Consider the following 16,856-nt stretch of genomic DNA (forward strand, 5'->3'; position numbering starts at 1 on the left):
AATAGGTGCTGAAGGTCAGGAGGCTAATGTGATTAAGGGGGAGAGGGCGCCCTTGAGGAAAGGGCGAGGTGAGATGCCCCCTGTCACTGAGATGCTGCCAACAGTTGCTGTGGACTGTGGCACGTGGCTCAGAGCAATGAACATACACTCACACATGGTAGTTTTGTCAGTCTGGGGTTTCAACAAGCGCTCCTTCACTGTCTAAATGTGAAAAGGCCCCTAATTCAAGGCAAGGCATCCTGTGCAGAAACAGCTGGCCTCAGGTCTTGGTGACATTTGACCCCTGATTCTAACCTGCAACTCTAGGACTCAACTGACGAGGAAAAATGTGTATCACCTTGAACCATGTGTTCTATAGACCTTAACTTGAAGTTGAGTGTTAACAGTTAAATAAATAAATAGGTATAAGTGACATGGCTGGGACCAGATCTATGGTCTCTGGGTATGTCTTTCCTTGTCCATCATTATTTGGAATACTGCAGTTGCTATCACCATTATTTACAAGATCCAGATGGCTGAGAAAGAGAAAAATGGCAGCACATGCCTTTCATGGGTGACCATGGTCCCCCTGCACCATCTGAAGACTGTGCATGTGAACCCTGAGGACACAGCAGCATCCCCTGGGTGAGGACAGTGCAGGGATAGAAGGCTGAGTGCACAGGACCTCGGGAGTGGATGTGGCTAGGCTATGGCTACATGCAGCCCCAGGCTGGGTCCCCCAGTGGTTAGACAACACTTCCATCTGGCTATCTGTGCACCCCGCCATGGTAGCGTCCAATCATCCCGGAATCCAGCAGGCTACACCTATCAGCTGGAGTCCCTGAGACAGTTCAAAAAGGTCTGGGCCCCTAAGGTCAACCCACACCAAGACTGCATTCAGGAGGCTCCCTAGAAGCACATCAAGAACAGAAGGGGAATAAGGCTTCCCTTAATGATACAAGTCAACTTTGCTGGTAGCCAGAACACCACTGCCATGTCAAGCCACGCTGTCCCGGGCAGCTTAGCGATTCCCTTCTCTTCACTTATGTCTGCCTTGGCTTTTCTTTTGCTCCCTCCCCGAGCCACCCCCTCCTTCCTCCTTTCTCTACCGTTTCTGAAAGTCATAGAGATTTTCAGCTTGCGATGATCGGGCAGTTACAATGGAAAGAGAATAGTCGAGGACCAGCCTTGCCTTCATCCCATGGAAACTGCCCTGCCTGGAACACCAAGTGGCCAGTGTCAGCTGACCCTGGTTCTCCCTGACCGTGTGTGTGGAGGGCGGTGTCTGGAGAGCTGAGCAAACAGCTCTCACAGGAGGTGACATGCCAGTTCCGGCCAGATGAAGGAAGGAGCACAGCCCAGCGAAAGCTGACCAGCACACAGCCAGGCCTCTGTGGCAGCTCTGGGGCAAGGAACTGGAGGTCAAGGCAGAGTGAGCCGGCCCCCGAGCCTCCCCGGTGGGGCTCAGCGGGGCAGGCCCAGAAGGGCCCGGGGTGGCTCAGGGGAAAGTGGCTGGACGACGGGATGCCAGGTGCAGGAACCAGACACGCTGTTCCCCCCAGGACCTCCCCGGGCAGGCGAGGACCTCCTCCTGGGTGGCGCTGGCCTTCCCCATGCTCGCTGTCCACAGGCCGGGGCTGCGTGTGCGCCCAGGAAAGCCAGGGCGGCGCTCGGGGCCCGGGACCTGGGGCGGCCGTGCCCACCTGTGTCGGCAGTCCCCGGTCTCTGGGACAGCGGCTCCCGGGGGCGGCAGGGCGAGGCCCGGGCCGGCTCTGCCCGCAGCCCCGCGGCAGGCGCTCCTCAGGGGCCGGGGGCTGGCGCCCGCGACCCACCTCAACCGACCCTCCTCAACCGACCCTCCTCTACCGACTCTCCTCAACAGCAAGGCGGGCGCGCGTCGCAGGCCGCGGGGCGGCGGCCCGGCCCTCCCCGCGCCCCGCCGCCCCCCACTCCCCTCGGGGCGGGGGGACGCCCGCGCGACCGCGAGGCGCGGGGGAGGCCGCGCGGGGGGGGACACGCGGCACGGACACGCGGGGGCGCCCCCGCAGAGCGCGCGCCCGCCGCCGCGCCCGCGACCCCGCGCCGCTCGCTGGGCGCCCCCCCGCCCCCACACCTCTTCTCCACCCCTCCCCACCCCCTCCCCCTAGAAGCGCGCCCGCGCCCACTCAGGCGCCCCTCCCCCGCTCCCCTCAGCCACACGGCGCCCCTCCCCCACCGCGACCCCGACCCCGACCCCACTCACCGAGCAGCCCCGGGAGCGGCCGGGCGCGGGGCGCGGGCGCGGGGGCGGCGGGCGGGGCGCGCGGCAGCAGCAGCAGCAGCAGGAGCGCGAGCGCGAGCGGCGGCCCCATGTCGGCGGCGCTCAGTCCATGGCGGCCGCTCCTCCCCGCGCTCCCGGCGCTGCCGCGGCTTCAGCACCGGACAGCGCCGCCAGCCCCGCCCCCGGCACGCCCGGCCCCGCCCCTCCGTGCTTGGTCCCGCCCCCGACACGCCTGACCCCGCCCCTCCGCCCCGGCCCCGCCCCTGGCACGCCCGATCCCGCCCCTCCGCGCCTGGTCCCGCCCCCTCGCGCCCAGCCCCGCCCCTCCGTGCTTGGTCCCGCCCCCGACACGCCTGGTCCCGCCCCGACGCGCACGGCCCCGCCCCGCACCCGCCCGCCGCCAGAGCTCCCAGACCCCCGCTAGAGAAGGGGTCCCTGAGACTAGCTCTGAGCTCTGGGCCGCCAGTGCCTCTTCGCTGCGTCTCCGGGCCTGTAGGCGCCCCCGTCCTCCTCATACCCTACGCTGGGGCCTGCGTCGGAGCGCCTGCAGCGCGGGCAGCGCAGGCCTGCCCGGAAAGGGGAGGGGCGCCGTGTAGGGGTTGTGGGGGTCCTCATCCTGGGACTGAGAGGCCATGGGAGCCTAACCTGGGGGTCAGCGGGGACGGGCCCGCAGACCCGGAAGCCACTCTGGCCCTGAGCTCCGGTCCGCCAGGTCGGGATTCCACAGCAGGAACCCGGACCGAGGTGAAGTCTCCGGAGGCCCTTCCCTCCTCCCTGCACCCTGCCCTCCATTGGCCGCTGTCGGGGTCCGGACGGGGCGCTGGGGACCGTGTGTTCCTCCCCAGGAGACTTTTTCTCTCTAAAGACCTGGGCACCGCATGTGGGGATCCTTCAGCGGATGGGGGCTGTGTGTGTATGTGTGTGTTTGTGTGTGTGTGTGTGTGTGTGTGTGTGTGTCAGAGAGAAGTGAGTTGTGTGTGTGCATGTGTGAGAGAGAGGTGGGCTGTGTGTGTGTGTGTGAGAGAGGAGGGCTGTGTATGTGCATGTGTGTGTGTGTCAGAGAAAAGTGAGGTGTGTGCATGTGTGTGTGTGAGAGAAAGGTGGACTGTGTGTGTGTCTCAGAGAGGTTGGCTTTGAGCGTGCATATGTGTGTGTGAGAGAAGTGGGCTGTGTGCATGCATGTGTGTGTTTGTGTAAGAGAGAAGTGGGCTGTGTGAGTGCATATGTGTCTGTGTGTCAGAGAGAAGTGAGGTGTGTGCGTGCGTGAGTGTATGTGTGTGTTTGTGTGAGAGAGGTGAGCTGTGTGCGTGTGTCTTTGTGTGTTAGAAGTGAGGTGTGTATGTGTGTGTCTGTGTGTCAGGAGTGAGGTGTGTGTGCATATGTGCCTGTGTGTGTCAGAAGTGAGGTGTGTGCATTACGTGCGTGTCTGTGTGTCAGAAGTGAAATGTGTGTGTACATGTGTGTCTGTGTCACAAGTGAGGTGTGTGCATGCATGTGTCTGTGTCAGAAGTGAGGTGTGTGTGTATGTGCATGTCTGTGTCAGAAGTGTGTGTGTCTGTGTGTCAGAAATGAGGTGTGTGCATACGTGTGTGCCTATGTGTGTCAGAAGTGAGGTGTGTCTGTGTGTGTCAAAAGTGAGCTCTGTGTGTGTGCGTGTCTGCATATGTGTGTCTGAGAAGCGAGGTGTGTGCAAGTATATGTATGTCAGAAGTGAGGTATATGCATGTGTGTCTGTGTGTGTGTGACAGGTGGGCTGTGTACAAGCGTGTGTGTGTGTGTCAGAGAAGTGTGCATGTGTGTGTGTGAGAGGTGGGCTGTGTCCATGTGTGTCTGTGTCATCAGTGAGGCGTGTGCGTGCGTGTCTGTGTAATCAGGTGTGTGTGTGTGTGTGTGTGTGTGATCAGAGGTGTGTGCGTGTGTGTGTGTCATCAGTGAGGTGTGTGCGTGCGTGTCTGTGTAATCAGGTGTGTGCGTGTGTGTGCGTGTCTGTGTAATCAGTGAGGTGTGTGTGTGCGTGTCTGTGTGTTATCAGAGGTGTGTGCATGAGTGTGTGTGTGTGTGATCAGAGGTATGTGCGTGTGTGCCTGTGGCTGACTGTGTGTCCTTACACACTGCCCCCTCGGCTCTCAGCATCCTAGGCTCCCTGGCTTGGCCCCGGGTCCGCTGTGCCCATGGCCCTCCCCCCAGCCTCCCGGCCCAGACGAGGCGGGGCTGTGCAGGCACTGGGGTGGCCGACGGCTGGACCGGACCCACGGACGGGGTTGAGTGCAGGGCCCGTCCGCCTCCTCCTGCAGCCCCACACCTGTGCCCAGAGGCAGCGCCTCTGTCCCCCAGGCCCAGCAGGCTGGGCTTAAGTCCCATCCTGTCTTTGACCCGGCGGCCTCGGGGCGGCCCCCTGAGAGTACTGTGCGCCCGCCGGGGTGCCCGCCCCCCACAGGACGCGTCCACCATGTTCCCAGCACCGTTCCCTCCTCCCGTGCGTCCCCCAAAGGCAGCCCAGCGGCTGGAGAGCGTGGAGAGTGGGCTTCTCGGGGCGGCAGTTCCCTCGAGATCCTCTGCAGCTGGGCCTGCGTCAGCCCTGTGCGCCCTTCCCCGCTGGACGCACCACTGGGGTGAAAGGCTTGAGGGGGCCGTCCCTCAGCCCCGCGGAGCACCCCAGCACCGCCGGGGGCCGGGGGCCAGGGGCACACCTGTCCTGACGTCCGGAGAGCCGGCTGTGACACACTCACTGACGGAAACACGGAGAAGGCAAGAGTAAGACCAGGGCGGGTAGAAGGTAGAGCGTGTTGGTGACAGGCGGTAAGTGGTTCTGAAGCCTGAGTGAGAGAGCCACGCTGTCGTGTCCAACTCTTTGCGGCCCCGTGGACTGTGGGATTCTCCAGGCAGGAACACTGTAGTGGGTAGCCTTTCCCGTCTCCAGGGGATCTTCCCAACCCAGGGATCGAACCCAGGTCTCCCGCACTGCAGGCGGAGTCTTTACCGCTCAAACTGTCCAGTAACGTCCTCGAGACACCAAGGGGCCTAGGTCCACCTGTCCCGTGGACAGGTCTCCGTCAGCAGCAAATCCGAGGGCACGTGTGGGCGGGCCATGGTGAAGGACCCAGGGGAGCCGGGCGCTCTGAGCCCACACCCCGCGGGGCTGTTGGCGTCTGGGGCTGTGGCATTCCCCTCCGTGTGGCTACACGGGCTCCAGGGAGGGCCCGTACTGTTCCTTCCTGCCTTGTTTGCCTGGGTGCTGCGAACGGTGGTTTCCAGAAACAGGCCCTGCTTCATCCCGGGGCCAGCTCTAGGACTGACAGTCCCAGCAACAGTCAGAGGGCAAGGCCCCCGAAATGGAGCGGGGGACCAGAGGCAAAGGAGGGACCGCAGGGAAGCTGGTCACAGCCCACGGGGAGAGGCGCGGAACCACAGTGGGGTGGGGATCTGAGCAGGGCAGACCGTGCCGGGCCCTGCTTCTCCTGGCACCCGGCTGCACTCTGCCACCGGGAGCAGGACAGAGGAAACTCCCGGGGCAGAAGGGGCCCTGAGGCAGGAGGGGGAAAGGAAACCTCGTGTGGGAAGAACAGGGCCAGCCCCGAGGCAGCCTGACTGCCCACGAGTGGGATGGCTACGCTCAGCCCTTTCTGGGGTGCCGCTGGGGAGGTGGTCACGATAGGAAGCCCGTGCCCTGACACGTGGGGGCAAGTGTGCACACAGGAGCATGGACGCGTGTGGGTGCAGTCAAGGACACGTGTGTGTGAGCAAACGTCAGTGCTGTCAGCGGCACACACGCGCGATCTGTCCAGTGTGTGCTGCGCACACCCAAACGTGTGCTCGCTTCCTGAGCCGCTCGGGTGAGGTGGGCGTCTCCCGCGCGGACCCAGTCTTGTGCCTTTCCCGCTGACACACCTGCCGGGCCTGTGTGTGGTCCAGCCCCGCGCTACACAGTTAGAACACAGCTGCAGACACGGGTCAAGGAATGACTCCCCCAACATTTTCAAGGCCCATGAGCCAGGTGTCCCTTCGGGGTCTCCTGCCCACCCGAGGAGGAAGCAGAGGGGGACTCCCCCCACGAGTGGGGCTCAGACCCTGGCCCCGCGGCCTTGGCACTGCTGCGTGGAGACAGAGGAGATGGCTGGCAAGCCCGTCAGTCAGCGCTCGGGACTTGCTCGAGCTGACCAGCCTAACCATGACGCCTTACTGGGTCCAGAAGGCTGTCAGGATGGGGAGCTGGGTCTCCCGTTCTCTGTGTTGAAAACATGGCCGCTGCAGGGGATGCACCAGGATGGCAGCGTGGGAGCCTCTGGGAGGCGGGCTCCTTTGTGGACCCCAGGCCCTCAGCCGACGGGGTCTTCCCTCGTGTCAGCAGCTGCCCAGCGCACTAGGCTGGGATGCCCGCTGGGTTGCTACTCGACCAGGACCCGCTCTCCAAAGCAACAGCTGTGGAGCGGGCTTCCAGGGAGCAGACAACCCATGTGTTGGTAGGTGCCTGAAACGGGAGTGACAGACAACCCAAGTTACTTGTCTTAGTTTGGCCCTCACTCTCCTCAGCCGTGATGAAATTCAAACTGTTGACTGATTCCATCAGAACTGCCATCGGCCACTTTCAGCTGGCCTGTTTTTATCGCACAAACACAGCCTGGGTCTGTCTGAACCATGAACCCACTGTGAGTCATCAGATGGTCCTGGTTCCACCAGGAGGGAAGGTGGGCTGCCAGACCCCCAGGAGAGACGCCTCTAACGGGCCCACGGCTGCCAGCCTGTGACCCCCTCAGAGCCCCTTGAGGCGGGGGGGAGCGCTCCCCATCCCACGCTGCAGAGGCTGCCCAGCTCAGCTCAGAACGGGCCACCACTGCCCGCCCCCGAGTGCGCCCTCGTCCTGCCCATGGGACGGCTGTGTCCCAGAGTGCTGCCGGCACCAGGGAACAACCCAGAGTGGGGAGGCAGGAGCTGCACCCCAAGGCTCAGAGCAATTGGGGTGACCACGAGAGGGCTGGGCACCCAGAGGATTCCGGAGCCCTGGACGTGGATGCAGCAAGAAGGGCCTCCCCACTGGGAGTGGCAATAGCCCCCATGAAGGGACCTGCCTTTACTGCAACTGTGATGACGCATCGGATGCCTTCTGTGAGTGCGCGGGCGGGAAACGAGCAGGGTGGACCGGCAGGAAGTGTCTTCATCCCCGCCCTGTTCATCCACACACTGTCACACGTGAGTGTAGTGTTCAGGGTTCTCGTCCTGTTCATCCACACACTGTCACACGTGAGTGTAGTGTTCAGTGTTCCCGACCTGTTCACGCACATACTGTCCTCACTCGTGACTGTAGTGTTCAGTATTCTCATCCTGTTAACAAACATACTGTTGTCCCACGTGAGTGTAGTGTTCAGTGTTCCCGTCCTGTTCACGCACATACTGTCGTCACATGTGAGTGTAGTGTTCAGTGTTCTCATCCTGTTCACAAACATACTGTCGTCACATGTGAGTGTAGTGTTCAGTGTTCTCATCCTGTTCACAAACATACTGTCGTCACACGTGAGTGTAGTGTTGTGTTCCCGTCCTGCTCACACACATACTGTCGTCACGTGAGTGTAGTGTTCAGTGTTCTCATCCTGTTCACAAACATGCTGTTGTCACACGTGAGTGTAGTGTTCAGTGTTCCCGACCTGTTCACGCACATACTGTCCTCACTCGTGACTGTAGTGTTCAGTGTTCTCATCCTGTTCACAAACATACTGTCGTCACACGTGAGTGTAGTGTTGTGTTCCCGTCCTGCTCACACACATACTGTCGTCACGTGAGTGTAGTGTTCAGTGTTCTCATCCTGTTCACAAACATGCTGTTGTCACACGTGAGTGTAGTGTTCAGTATTCCCATCCTGTTCACCCACATACTGTCGTCACACGTGAGTGTAGTGTTCAGTGTTCTCATCCTGTTCACGCACATACTGTTGTCACACGTGAGTGTAGTGTTCAGTATTCCCAACCTGTTCACCCACATACTGTCGTCACACGTGAGTGTAGTGTTCAGTGTTCTCATCCTGTTCACGCACATACTGTTGTCACACGTGAGTGTAGTGTTCAGTGTTCCCGACCTGTTCACCCACATACTGTCATCACAGGTGAGTGTAGTGTTCAGTGTTCCCGACCTGTTCACGCACATACTGTCCTCACTCGTGACTGTAGTGTTCAGTGTTCCCGACCTGTTCACCCACATACTGTCCTCACTCGTGACTGTAGTGTTCAGTGTTCCCGACCTGTTCACCCACATACTGTCGTCACAAGTGAGTGCAGTGTTCAGTGTTCCTGACCTGTTCACCCACATACTGTCGTCACATGGGAGTGTGGTGTTCAGTGTTCTCGTCCTGTTCACCCACATGCTGTAGTCACACGTGAGTTTAGTGTTCAGTGTTCCCGACCTGTTCACCCACATACTGTCGTCACATGGGAGTGTGGTGTTCAGTGTTCTCGTCCTGTTGACCCACATACTGTCGTCACAAGTGAGTGCAGTGTTCAGTATTCCCGACCTGTTCATCCACATACTGTTGTCACAAGTGAGTGCAGTGTTCAGTGTTCCCAACCTGTTCACCCACATACTGTCGTCACAAGTGAGTGCAGTGTTCAGTGTTCCCGACCTGTTCACCCACATACTGTCATCACACGTGAGTGTAGTGTTCAGTGTTCTCATCCTGTTCACAAACATACTCTCATCACACGTGAGTGTAGTGTTTAGTGTTCTCGACCTGTTCACCCACATACTGTCATCACAAGTGAGTGCAGTGTTCAGTGTTCCCGACCTGTTCACCCACGTACTGTCGTCACACCTGAGTGCAGTGTTCAGTATTCCCGATCTGTTCACCCACATACTGTTGTCACACGTGAGTGCAGTGTTCAGTATTCCCAACCTGTTCACCCACATACTGTCGTCACATGGGAGTGTGGTGTTCAGTGTTCTTGTCCTGCTCACACACATACTGTCGTCACACGTGAGTGCAGTGTTCAGTGTTCCCGACCTGTTCACCCACATACTGTCGTCACACGTGAGTGTAGTGTTCAGTATTCCCAACCTGTTCACCCACATACTGTCATCACATGTGAGTGTAGTGTTCAGTGTTCCCGACCTGTTCACCCACATACTGTCGTCACATGGGAGTGTGGTGTTCAGTGTTCTTGTCCTGTTCACCCACATACTGTCATCACATGTGAGTGCAGTGTTCAGTGTTCCCGACCTGTTCACCCACATACTGTCGTCACACGTGAGTGTAGTGTTCAGTGTTCCCGACCTGTTCACCCACATACTGTCGTCACATGGGAGTGCGGTGTTCAGTGTTCTTGTCCTGTTCACCCACATACTGTCGTCACACGTGAGTGTAGTGTTCAGTGTTCTCGTCCTGTCACGCACATACTGGTGTTCAGTGTTCTTGTGCTGCTCACGCACACACTGTCGTCACACAAGAGTATAGTGTTCACTACGTGTAGGGTATCACGTTCAGAGTTAGCTGCGACAAGCAGCCTGCCGCAGCCGCAGACGCCCCGCCGTGAGGCCTCCGTCAGCGCTGTGGCTGCAGTGCAGGCTGTTCTTGGAGGGGCAGAGGCCCTGCGCCATTGGCACTGCTTCCCTTCCTGCTGGGACTGAGACTGAACGTGTGTGCATTTAATGCAACACCCAGGATGAAGGCGCCGGCCTTGCCTGGAGCCAGCACTGTCAGGACCCGAGCACGGAGGCCCTGGGCACAGGGGCGCTGAGATGAAGTCAGTGGGGCGGCTCTCGGGAAGCAAAGGGGGCTTGGCCTCGGGCTGGATTACCGGGTCTACGCGCTGTGCGCACAGCCTCAGGACCCAGTCGACGCCTGGGGGCAGGGGGCGCGGCTGCAGCAGGTCCCCAAGTGGCCTTCTCCCCACACCCACTCAGCCCCACCGGGGGTCTCAGCTGCCCCTGGCGGAGACCCAGGCCCAGTCCTTGTCGCTGGAGGGGAAAACGCGCACTTGTATTTATGAATCAAGTACACACACAGGTGTTGTCACCACTTTGCTACTCATCGTTTCCAAGCAATATTATATATAAAAGTCATTTTTATAACAATCAGGTTTGCTAGAAAACATTTTTTCTATGCACTGTGGGTTTCTGCACCACTGACACCTAGAGCCTGGTACATTAAATGTATCCTTTATGCAGGCACGCCACAAAAATGTTAAGCATTTTTGAGTTTTCTACTCACACCCACCCCAAAAGAAGCCCTACCTCTTTTCTATTATATGGGTTGTTAACATTAAAAAACTAGAAAAATACACATTCATCTCACTTTCTGTAAAGTCCTTTTCCTCTGTTTTTACATGACCAAGATGTTGGCTTGATTATGAATTCAAAAGTGCTCCCAAAGTTCTTGATGATGATTCGTAGAGAAACCTGAAACACAGAGAGACAGAGTTAGCTACAGAAAAGTGACCAAAGTGCACAAATTTACACTTCCACAAAGTAACTGTAAAATGTTTTGCAACAGAACAAGGAGAGAACTAAAGTAGCCGCTGTCCCTCACGTAAGTGGAGTAAGTGCCATGTCACAGAGACTCAGGGCGATGTGGCGCCAGGACAGGGCCGCTGGCTGGGAGCCGCCCCGCCCCAGGACAGATGGATGGACAGAGTACCCTCACAGGGCCTGCACTCGCCCCAGGACAGACAGACAGAGCACCCTCACGGGGCCCGTGCTCGCCCCAGGACAGAGTACCCTCACGGGCCTGCGCTCACCCCAAGACAGCGGACGGACAGAGCACCCTCACAGGGCCCGCGCTCGCCCCAGGACAGACAGACAGAGTACCCTCACGGGCCCACGCTTGCCCCAGGACAGACAGAGTACCCTCATGGGCCCGCGCTCACCCCAGGACAGACAGACAGACAGAGTACCCTCGCGGACCTGCGCTCACCCCAGGACAGACAGACAAACAGAGCACCCTCACGGGCCCGTGCTCACCCCAGGACAGACGGACAGACAGAGCACCCTCGCAGGCCCGTGCTCACCCCAGGACAGACGGACAGACAGAATACCGTCACGGGGCCCGCACTCGCCCCAGGACAGAGTACCCTCGTGGGCCCGCGCTCACCCCAGGACAGACAGACAGACAGAGCACCCTCACGGGCCCACGCTCGCCCCAGGACAGACAGACAGACAGAGCACCCTCACGGGGCCCGCCCTTGCCCCAGGACAGACAGACAGACAGTACCCTCGCGGGTCCATGCTCACCCCAGGACAGATGGACAGACAGAGTACCCTCTCGGGCCCGTGCTCACCCCAGGACAGACAGACAGACAGAATACCCTCACGGGGCCTGCACTCGCCCCAGGACAGACAGAGTACCCTTGCGGGCCCGCACTCGCCCCAGGACAGACAGACAGAGCACCCTCGCAGGCCCATGCTCGCCGGCGCACTGCCTGCTTCTGGCACGAGGCCGCGGCCTGGCCCCGGGAGGACCTGCTCACGATGCAGACAGGCTCAGGGAGCGGTGCGGTCTGTGCGCCCTTCCACAGCCGTGGTCAGCGGCCCCCTGAGCGCCATAAACGAGGCCCGCTTCCCCAACAGTGCGTGACGCGCACCACATCCTCGATCGCCCACGACCTGCGCACCCCTCACTTCCCACCCGTCCCCAGTGACGCTTGCTGGGGGCTCACAGATGCGAGGCAGCTTGTCAGCCCCTCCCCTTGCTTCTCCCTCCCCCAAGCTCCTTCAGAGGGTGTGGGCCAGCCAATCTCTGCATTCCTGCTGAGACAAGGGGCGATCCAGGCCCCACATGGCCTCTCAGCTTATTCCCTCTTCAGCCCGGAGCTGTCACAGGCACTCGGGCCTGCCCGAGTCCTGCCCTGTTTAGTATCAACACATGCTCAGGGTAACTGGACACTTTCTAGTAGCCACGTTCAGAGAGATCAAGAGAAATCAGGTGGCCCTTGAACAACGCAGGGGTTTGGGATGCCAACCCTTGGCAAAGTGGAAAATCTGAGTATAACTTAGCCCTCTGAGAACGTGGCTCCCCACATCCACAGATTCAGCCAGCCAGGACAGTGCAGTCCCAGAGTACTCACCACTTGGACACACCTGCGCACACGTGGACTCACACAGTTCAGACCTGTGCTGTCCAACAGCCAACAGTGCAGTGTATCTAACTTCACGCACTGAAGGAAGTCGACCTGTAGCCAACACACGGAGTTGCCGACGCAGCTCAGAGCCCCCTGCCCACAAGCAGCGGAGCCTGTGCCTTCCCACAGCGGGGCCACGTCTCGTGTAAGACTCACGTGTCCCAGTTTTCATGAGGGGCCACATAGAGGCCAACACAGAAAAGTTTTTAAGATGTTTCTTTGTCTCAAAATTCAGAAATTCTGTTCAGACTTAGGTGTGATATTGTGGCGGAGCTCCGCCCTTGGCACAAGGTCATTGCTGTGTGTCATTACCCACTGCCAGCACCAGGCAACTCAGCATGCGACCACTGGTGGTCCCACTCAGCCACTAGTCAGCGCCACAGTGGCTTGCCCACAGCAATCAACTGTCAGTGACCACCTGTGGGCGGTCCTGCTCAGCCACTGGCTGGCACTGCAGTGATTCCCTTAAGGGACCACCTGTCCGTGAATGACCATTAGTACCAATTCAGCCAGCTGTTGATGGTGGCTGTCGGGCAGCAAGTGAGGTGAGCGGTGGGCCCCGGCCTTCTCCCTGGTGCCCCCGGTTCAACTCCGCCTTGGGCCAGCAGGTTATCTGCGGCCCAGGGCTATTGCAGGGCTCCAGAGCCCTCGCCAAGGCCGCCTGCTGGCCATGGCCCAGGCCTTAACGCAGTGGTGAGCCTCACCCCACGCCTGTGTCTGCACCTCAATGGTGGTGGTGGTCCACATGCACACAGTCTGCAGGAACTGCCCCCCTGCCCCCCGTTTCTGCCCCCCGAGGAGTCCGTGTGTCAGTTGGGTCCCAGGAGCCTGGGTCTCTCGGGGATGAGAGCTGAGCAGGGTCTGGGGATGGCCTGGCCCTGAGGGAGCCACCAGCTGAGCCCTGCTCCTCAGCCAGGACTGCGACCTCAGAGAGTGACGTGTGTGTCCTGAGACCGTGCCCTTTCTTGTCAGAGCAGAGAAGAACATTCGTGTGGTGGAGATTTACAGGAACCTTGTTACCTGCCCATGACCCGACCTCAAGGACAAAGGATCTGACACCAAGAAGTCTGCCACAACCAACCACACCCCCCCTCACTTTTCCTAGAAAAGGGCTTTGCTGAAAGGTTTTGAGGAGTTTGGGATTTTTAAGGCACGAGCCACCCATCTCCTTGCGTGGCCCTGCAGTAATCCTTTCTCTGCTCTATACTCCGACATTTCAGTATTGCTTGGCCTCACTGTGTATTGGGAACGTGGACTTGTGTTAAGGTCATTTTTTTCACCAGTCCCATCTAAAGTTTAGTTACAGAAACAACAACAAAAAAAGAATCTTTACAAGTGCATATGTCTTTAGCCTGCCATGAAAATTCTCTCCCAACGGTGGTTACACGGCTGCCTCGCCTAGGACCCTCCTCCGCAGCAGTGTCTGTCCTGCTCCGGGTTGCCCTGCATGGAGGCCATTTGGACCCCCGAGGGGCTGAGGCTCTGGTTCATCAGCTGTATTTCCAATGAAGGGCTTTTAGTTCGGGCAACAGCTGATCTTTTCTTTAAAGACTCCTATGGGTGTCTGGCTGGCCCAGCACTGCTGCCTCACCGACGGCTGCCTGCCTGTTCTTCTCACTGCTCCGCCACCGCACACGCGCTGTCACGTCCGTCTGCGCCCCGGGGACACCGCGGGGGTGGAGACAGCAGGTGTTGGGCAGCACGGAGCCCGCGGAGACCGGGGCACAGCAGCACACAGGCGTCTGCTCCCAGGACACACAGGCGCCTCGGGCGTCCCTCCTGCCTGGCTCTCCCGGCAGCTGAGGCTCGGAAAGTGCAACGAGACAGCACCCGACGGACCAGTCAGCAAAACACTGACCCTCCTGCAGAGACGGCTGGTGTGTGTGCTCAGAAAACACTCATTTCCAATCAACACCCCACTGCCTTACATTCTAACTGGACCAAAGGGCTCCTAGAGCCTTGAAGGTAATGTCTCTATGCTGACAAAAATAAATAATATTTTAAAATATAGTCTTAAATCTTAATTGCATATCTTCCATTAGATTGATCTTTATGTTTCAGTTTTTAGGTTCTTCTTTTCCCTCAAACACTGGTTTTCCTACAGTCTGCTTCTTGAATATTTAAGAAGGAAGCCAGTATTTCAGTCTCTACCTATTTGCTTTTTTAGGATGTTTCCTCCTTAAAGGGAAGAATTCTTTCTTGCCATCTGTGTATCAGCTCAGCAGAGGAAACTGCATGTAGTTCTAGAAACAATGAATAAACAAAACATTACACTGTGTTGTTTAGTCACTGAGTTCAACTGATTCGTGACTTAACACTCATGATTTTTGTCAAGGGCGCAGCCATTAGCCCTCCAAATATTACATGCCTGTTTTTAAATTCTATGAATATTCTTTTCTTTTCCATAGAGTAAGTTCTGAACTTCCAGGGCCTTTTTTCTGTCAATATTAACTAGCAACACAATTCAAGTACTCACCTTGAACCCCTGTGCAAGTGCAAAAGTCCCTCAGAGCAGTTCATACCAAACTATTCCAAAAAACTCTCCTCACAGATGGTATTTCTAACAAAGAAATCTTGTAAGATGCTCGCATTTCTGAAGTTATGACTATGTCCTGTGACAATTACTTATCATTATCTGGTTTGTAATTCTGACAACCTTGCTGGATATTCACACTGCCCAGTTGTCAACAGCCATACCACCCTGAATGCGTCTGAGTCTGATCTCGGAAGCTAAGCAGGCTCGGGCCTGGTTAGTACTTGGATGGGAGATCAGCTGGGAATACTGGGTGCTGTAGGCTTTTTGTCTCCCTCTCCTGGCTTCCCAGGCGGCTCAGTGGTAAAGAATCTGTCTGCCAATGCAAGAGAGACGGGTTTGAACCCTGGGTCAGCAAGATCCCCTGGAGAAGGAAACGGCAACCCACTCCAGTATTCTTAACCGGGAAATCCCATGGACAGAGGCGCCTGCTGGCTACAGTCCACGGGGTCACAAAGGAGTCAGACACAAGTTAGCAACTAAATGGCGGTGGTGTTTTCAGAAACACACACACTCCTCAGTTTCCTCCAGATCAGAAGCTCACCTTCCTCTTCTCCACAGACGCAGAAATAAAACAGGTTAATAAAACCTAGAGTCTGCTGGTTTCTCCCTCCAAGATTCTTCTTAAACTTCACAGGAAACAGTCAACAGTCTCCAGCATAAAGCATGTAGCTGAACGTGTGTGCTTGGCTCATGACCAAGGACGCTGAAGCCCCCCCCCCCAGTGCCCGGCTGCTGTCACCAAACCATGGCACCAGGCGGGTCAGCAGGGCCACTGGAGGGCTGCCCACAAGGCCCCGCCTTCGCCAGGAGGCCGGACAGGATAGCAGAGGCGGCGCTGCGGGCCCCGGCCCTCCACAGCGGCTGCTGACCCGCTGGGCGCAAGGACGCAGCAAGGCTCGCTTGGCTCGGCAGCTCATAGCACTGCCGTGTGCATGGGGCCCCTGAGCTCCCAGGGACTAGGTGGGCAGCGGCCCCCCAGGAGGCCTCAGGACCGCTCCCTCCCGGGGGTGAGGGTCAGTCTCAGGCTGTGAGTCCTCCCCAGTGGGAGCACGGCGCTCACACTTCAGAATTCACTACAACCCTCACCAGCCCCCACCCATATACCAACACCTGACAGGAACTCGACCTGGCGCTCAGGCTGTCCTGTCACTGGGGTTTCTGCCTCCAGACTAAAACACCACTAACACTGAATATGCTCACCAAAGGAGGCTGGAGAGCCGTCTTAATACCTAACAAAATGGATTCTATGGAGAAAAGCATTGCTAGAGAAACAGATGGACCTCACATAGAAGTAAAAGGGTCAATTCATCAAGAAGATATAGTAGTTCTAAATTCATATGCTCCTAATATCAGGATAACAAAATATATAAAGCAAAACCCCTCTATCAAAAACAGACAGACAGATCCAGCAAGCAGAATATCAGTAAACACAGAGATGAACTCACCACCATCAACCAACGGGATATAACTGCCATTTAGACATGGCTTCACCCAACAACAGTAAAACACACATTCTTCTCAAGTTCATATGGAATATTCACCAAGATAGATCACATATTAGGTCATAAAACACACCTTAATAAAGTTAAAAGAATAGAAATCCATACAGTGTCTTCTCTCAGATAACACAGAATTAAACTGGAGATCAATAATAGAAAAATAACTGGAAAATTGAAAGATTAAATAATACACTTCTAAAGAACACATGGGGCAAAGAAGAAATTTCAAGAGAAATTTTAAAATATTTTTAACTAAGTGAAAATGTAACATAGAAATTTATGGGAAAAAAAAAAATTTGTGCCATGCAGCAAAAGTAATGCTTAATGCGTAATAATGATTTATAGCACTGACTGAATATATTAGAAAAGAAAGAACATCCAAAATCAGTAATTAGGCTTCTACCTTAGGAAGCCAGATAAAAAAGACCAAATTAAATCCAAAGTAGGCAAAAGAAAAGAAATAATAAAAATTAGGACAGAAAGCA

The 16,856-nt window shown here is 57.0% G+C and overlaps 2 protein-coding genes and 1 pseudogene across 4 annotated transcripts in view; 1 reads left to right on the plus strand and 2 right to left on the minus strand.

Moving 5' to 3' along the window:
- Positions 1–2,261, minus strand: part of PTPRN2 (protein tyrosine phosphatase receptor type N2) — a 600,304-nt gene extending 598,043 nt beyond the window's left edge. Inside the window, exon 1 of the mRNA XM_061166236.1 lies at positions 2,222–2,261. The gene's annotated coding sequence lies outside the window, so the exon portion shown is untranslated. The remainder of the gene's footprint in view (positions 1–2,221) is intronic.
- A 7,966-nt stretch (positions 2,262–10,227) lies between these two features.
- NCAPG2 (non-SMC condensin II complex subunit G2) overlaps positions 10,228–16,856 on the minus strand; it is a 66,754-nt gene continuing 60,125 nt past the window's right edge. For all 3 annotated transcript variants that reach the window (XM_061166243.1, XM_061166244.1, XM_061166245.1), the window contains one exon: positions 10,228–10,618. In XM_061166243.1, coding sequence (XP_061022226.1) covers positions 10,567–10,618 — 52 coding nt within the window. In that variant the 3' untranslated portion in view covers positions 10,228–10,566. The remainder of the gene's footprint in view (positions 10,619–16,856) is intronic.
- Positions 15,020–15,134, plus strand: LOC133073227 (5S ribosomal RNA; annotated as a pseudogene).

This window comes from Dama dama, chromosome 18, assembly GCF_033118175.1.
Source record: "Dama dama isolate Ldn47 chromosome 18, ASM3311817v1, whole genome shotgun sequence".
NCBI classification, from domain to species: domain Eukaryota; kingdom Metazoa; phylum Chordata; class Mammalia; order Artiodactyla; family Cervidae; genus Dama; species Dama dama.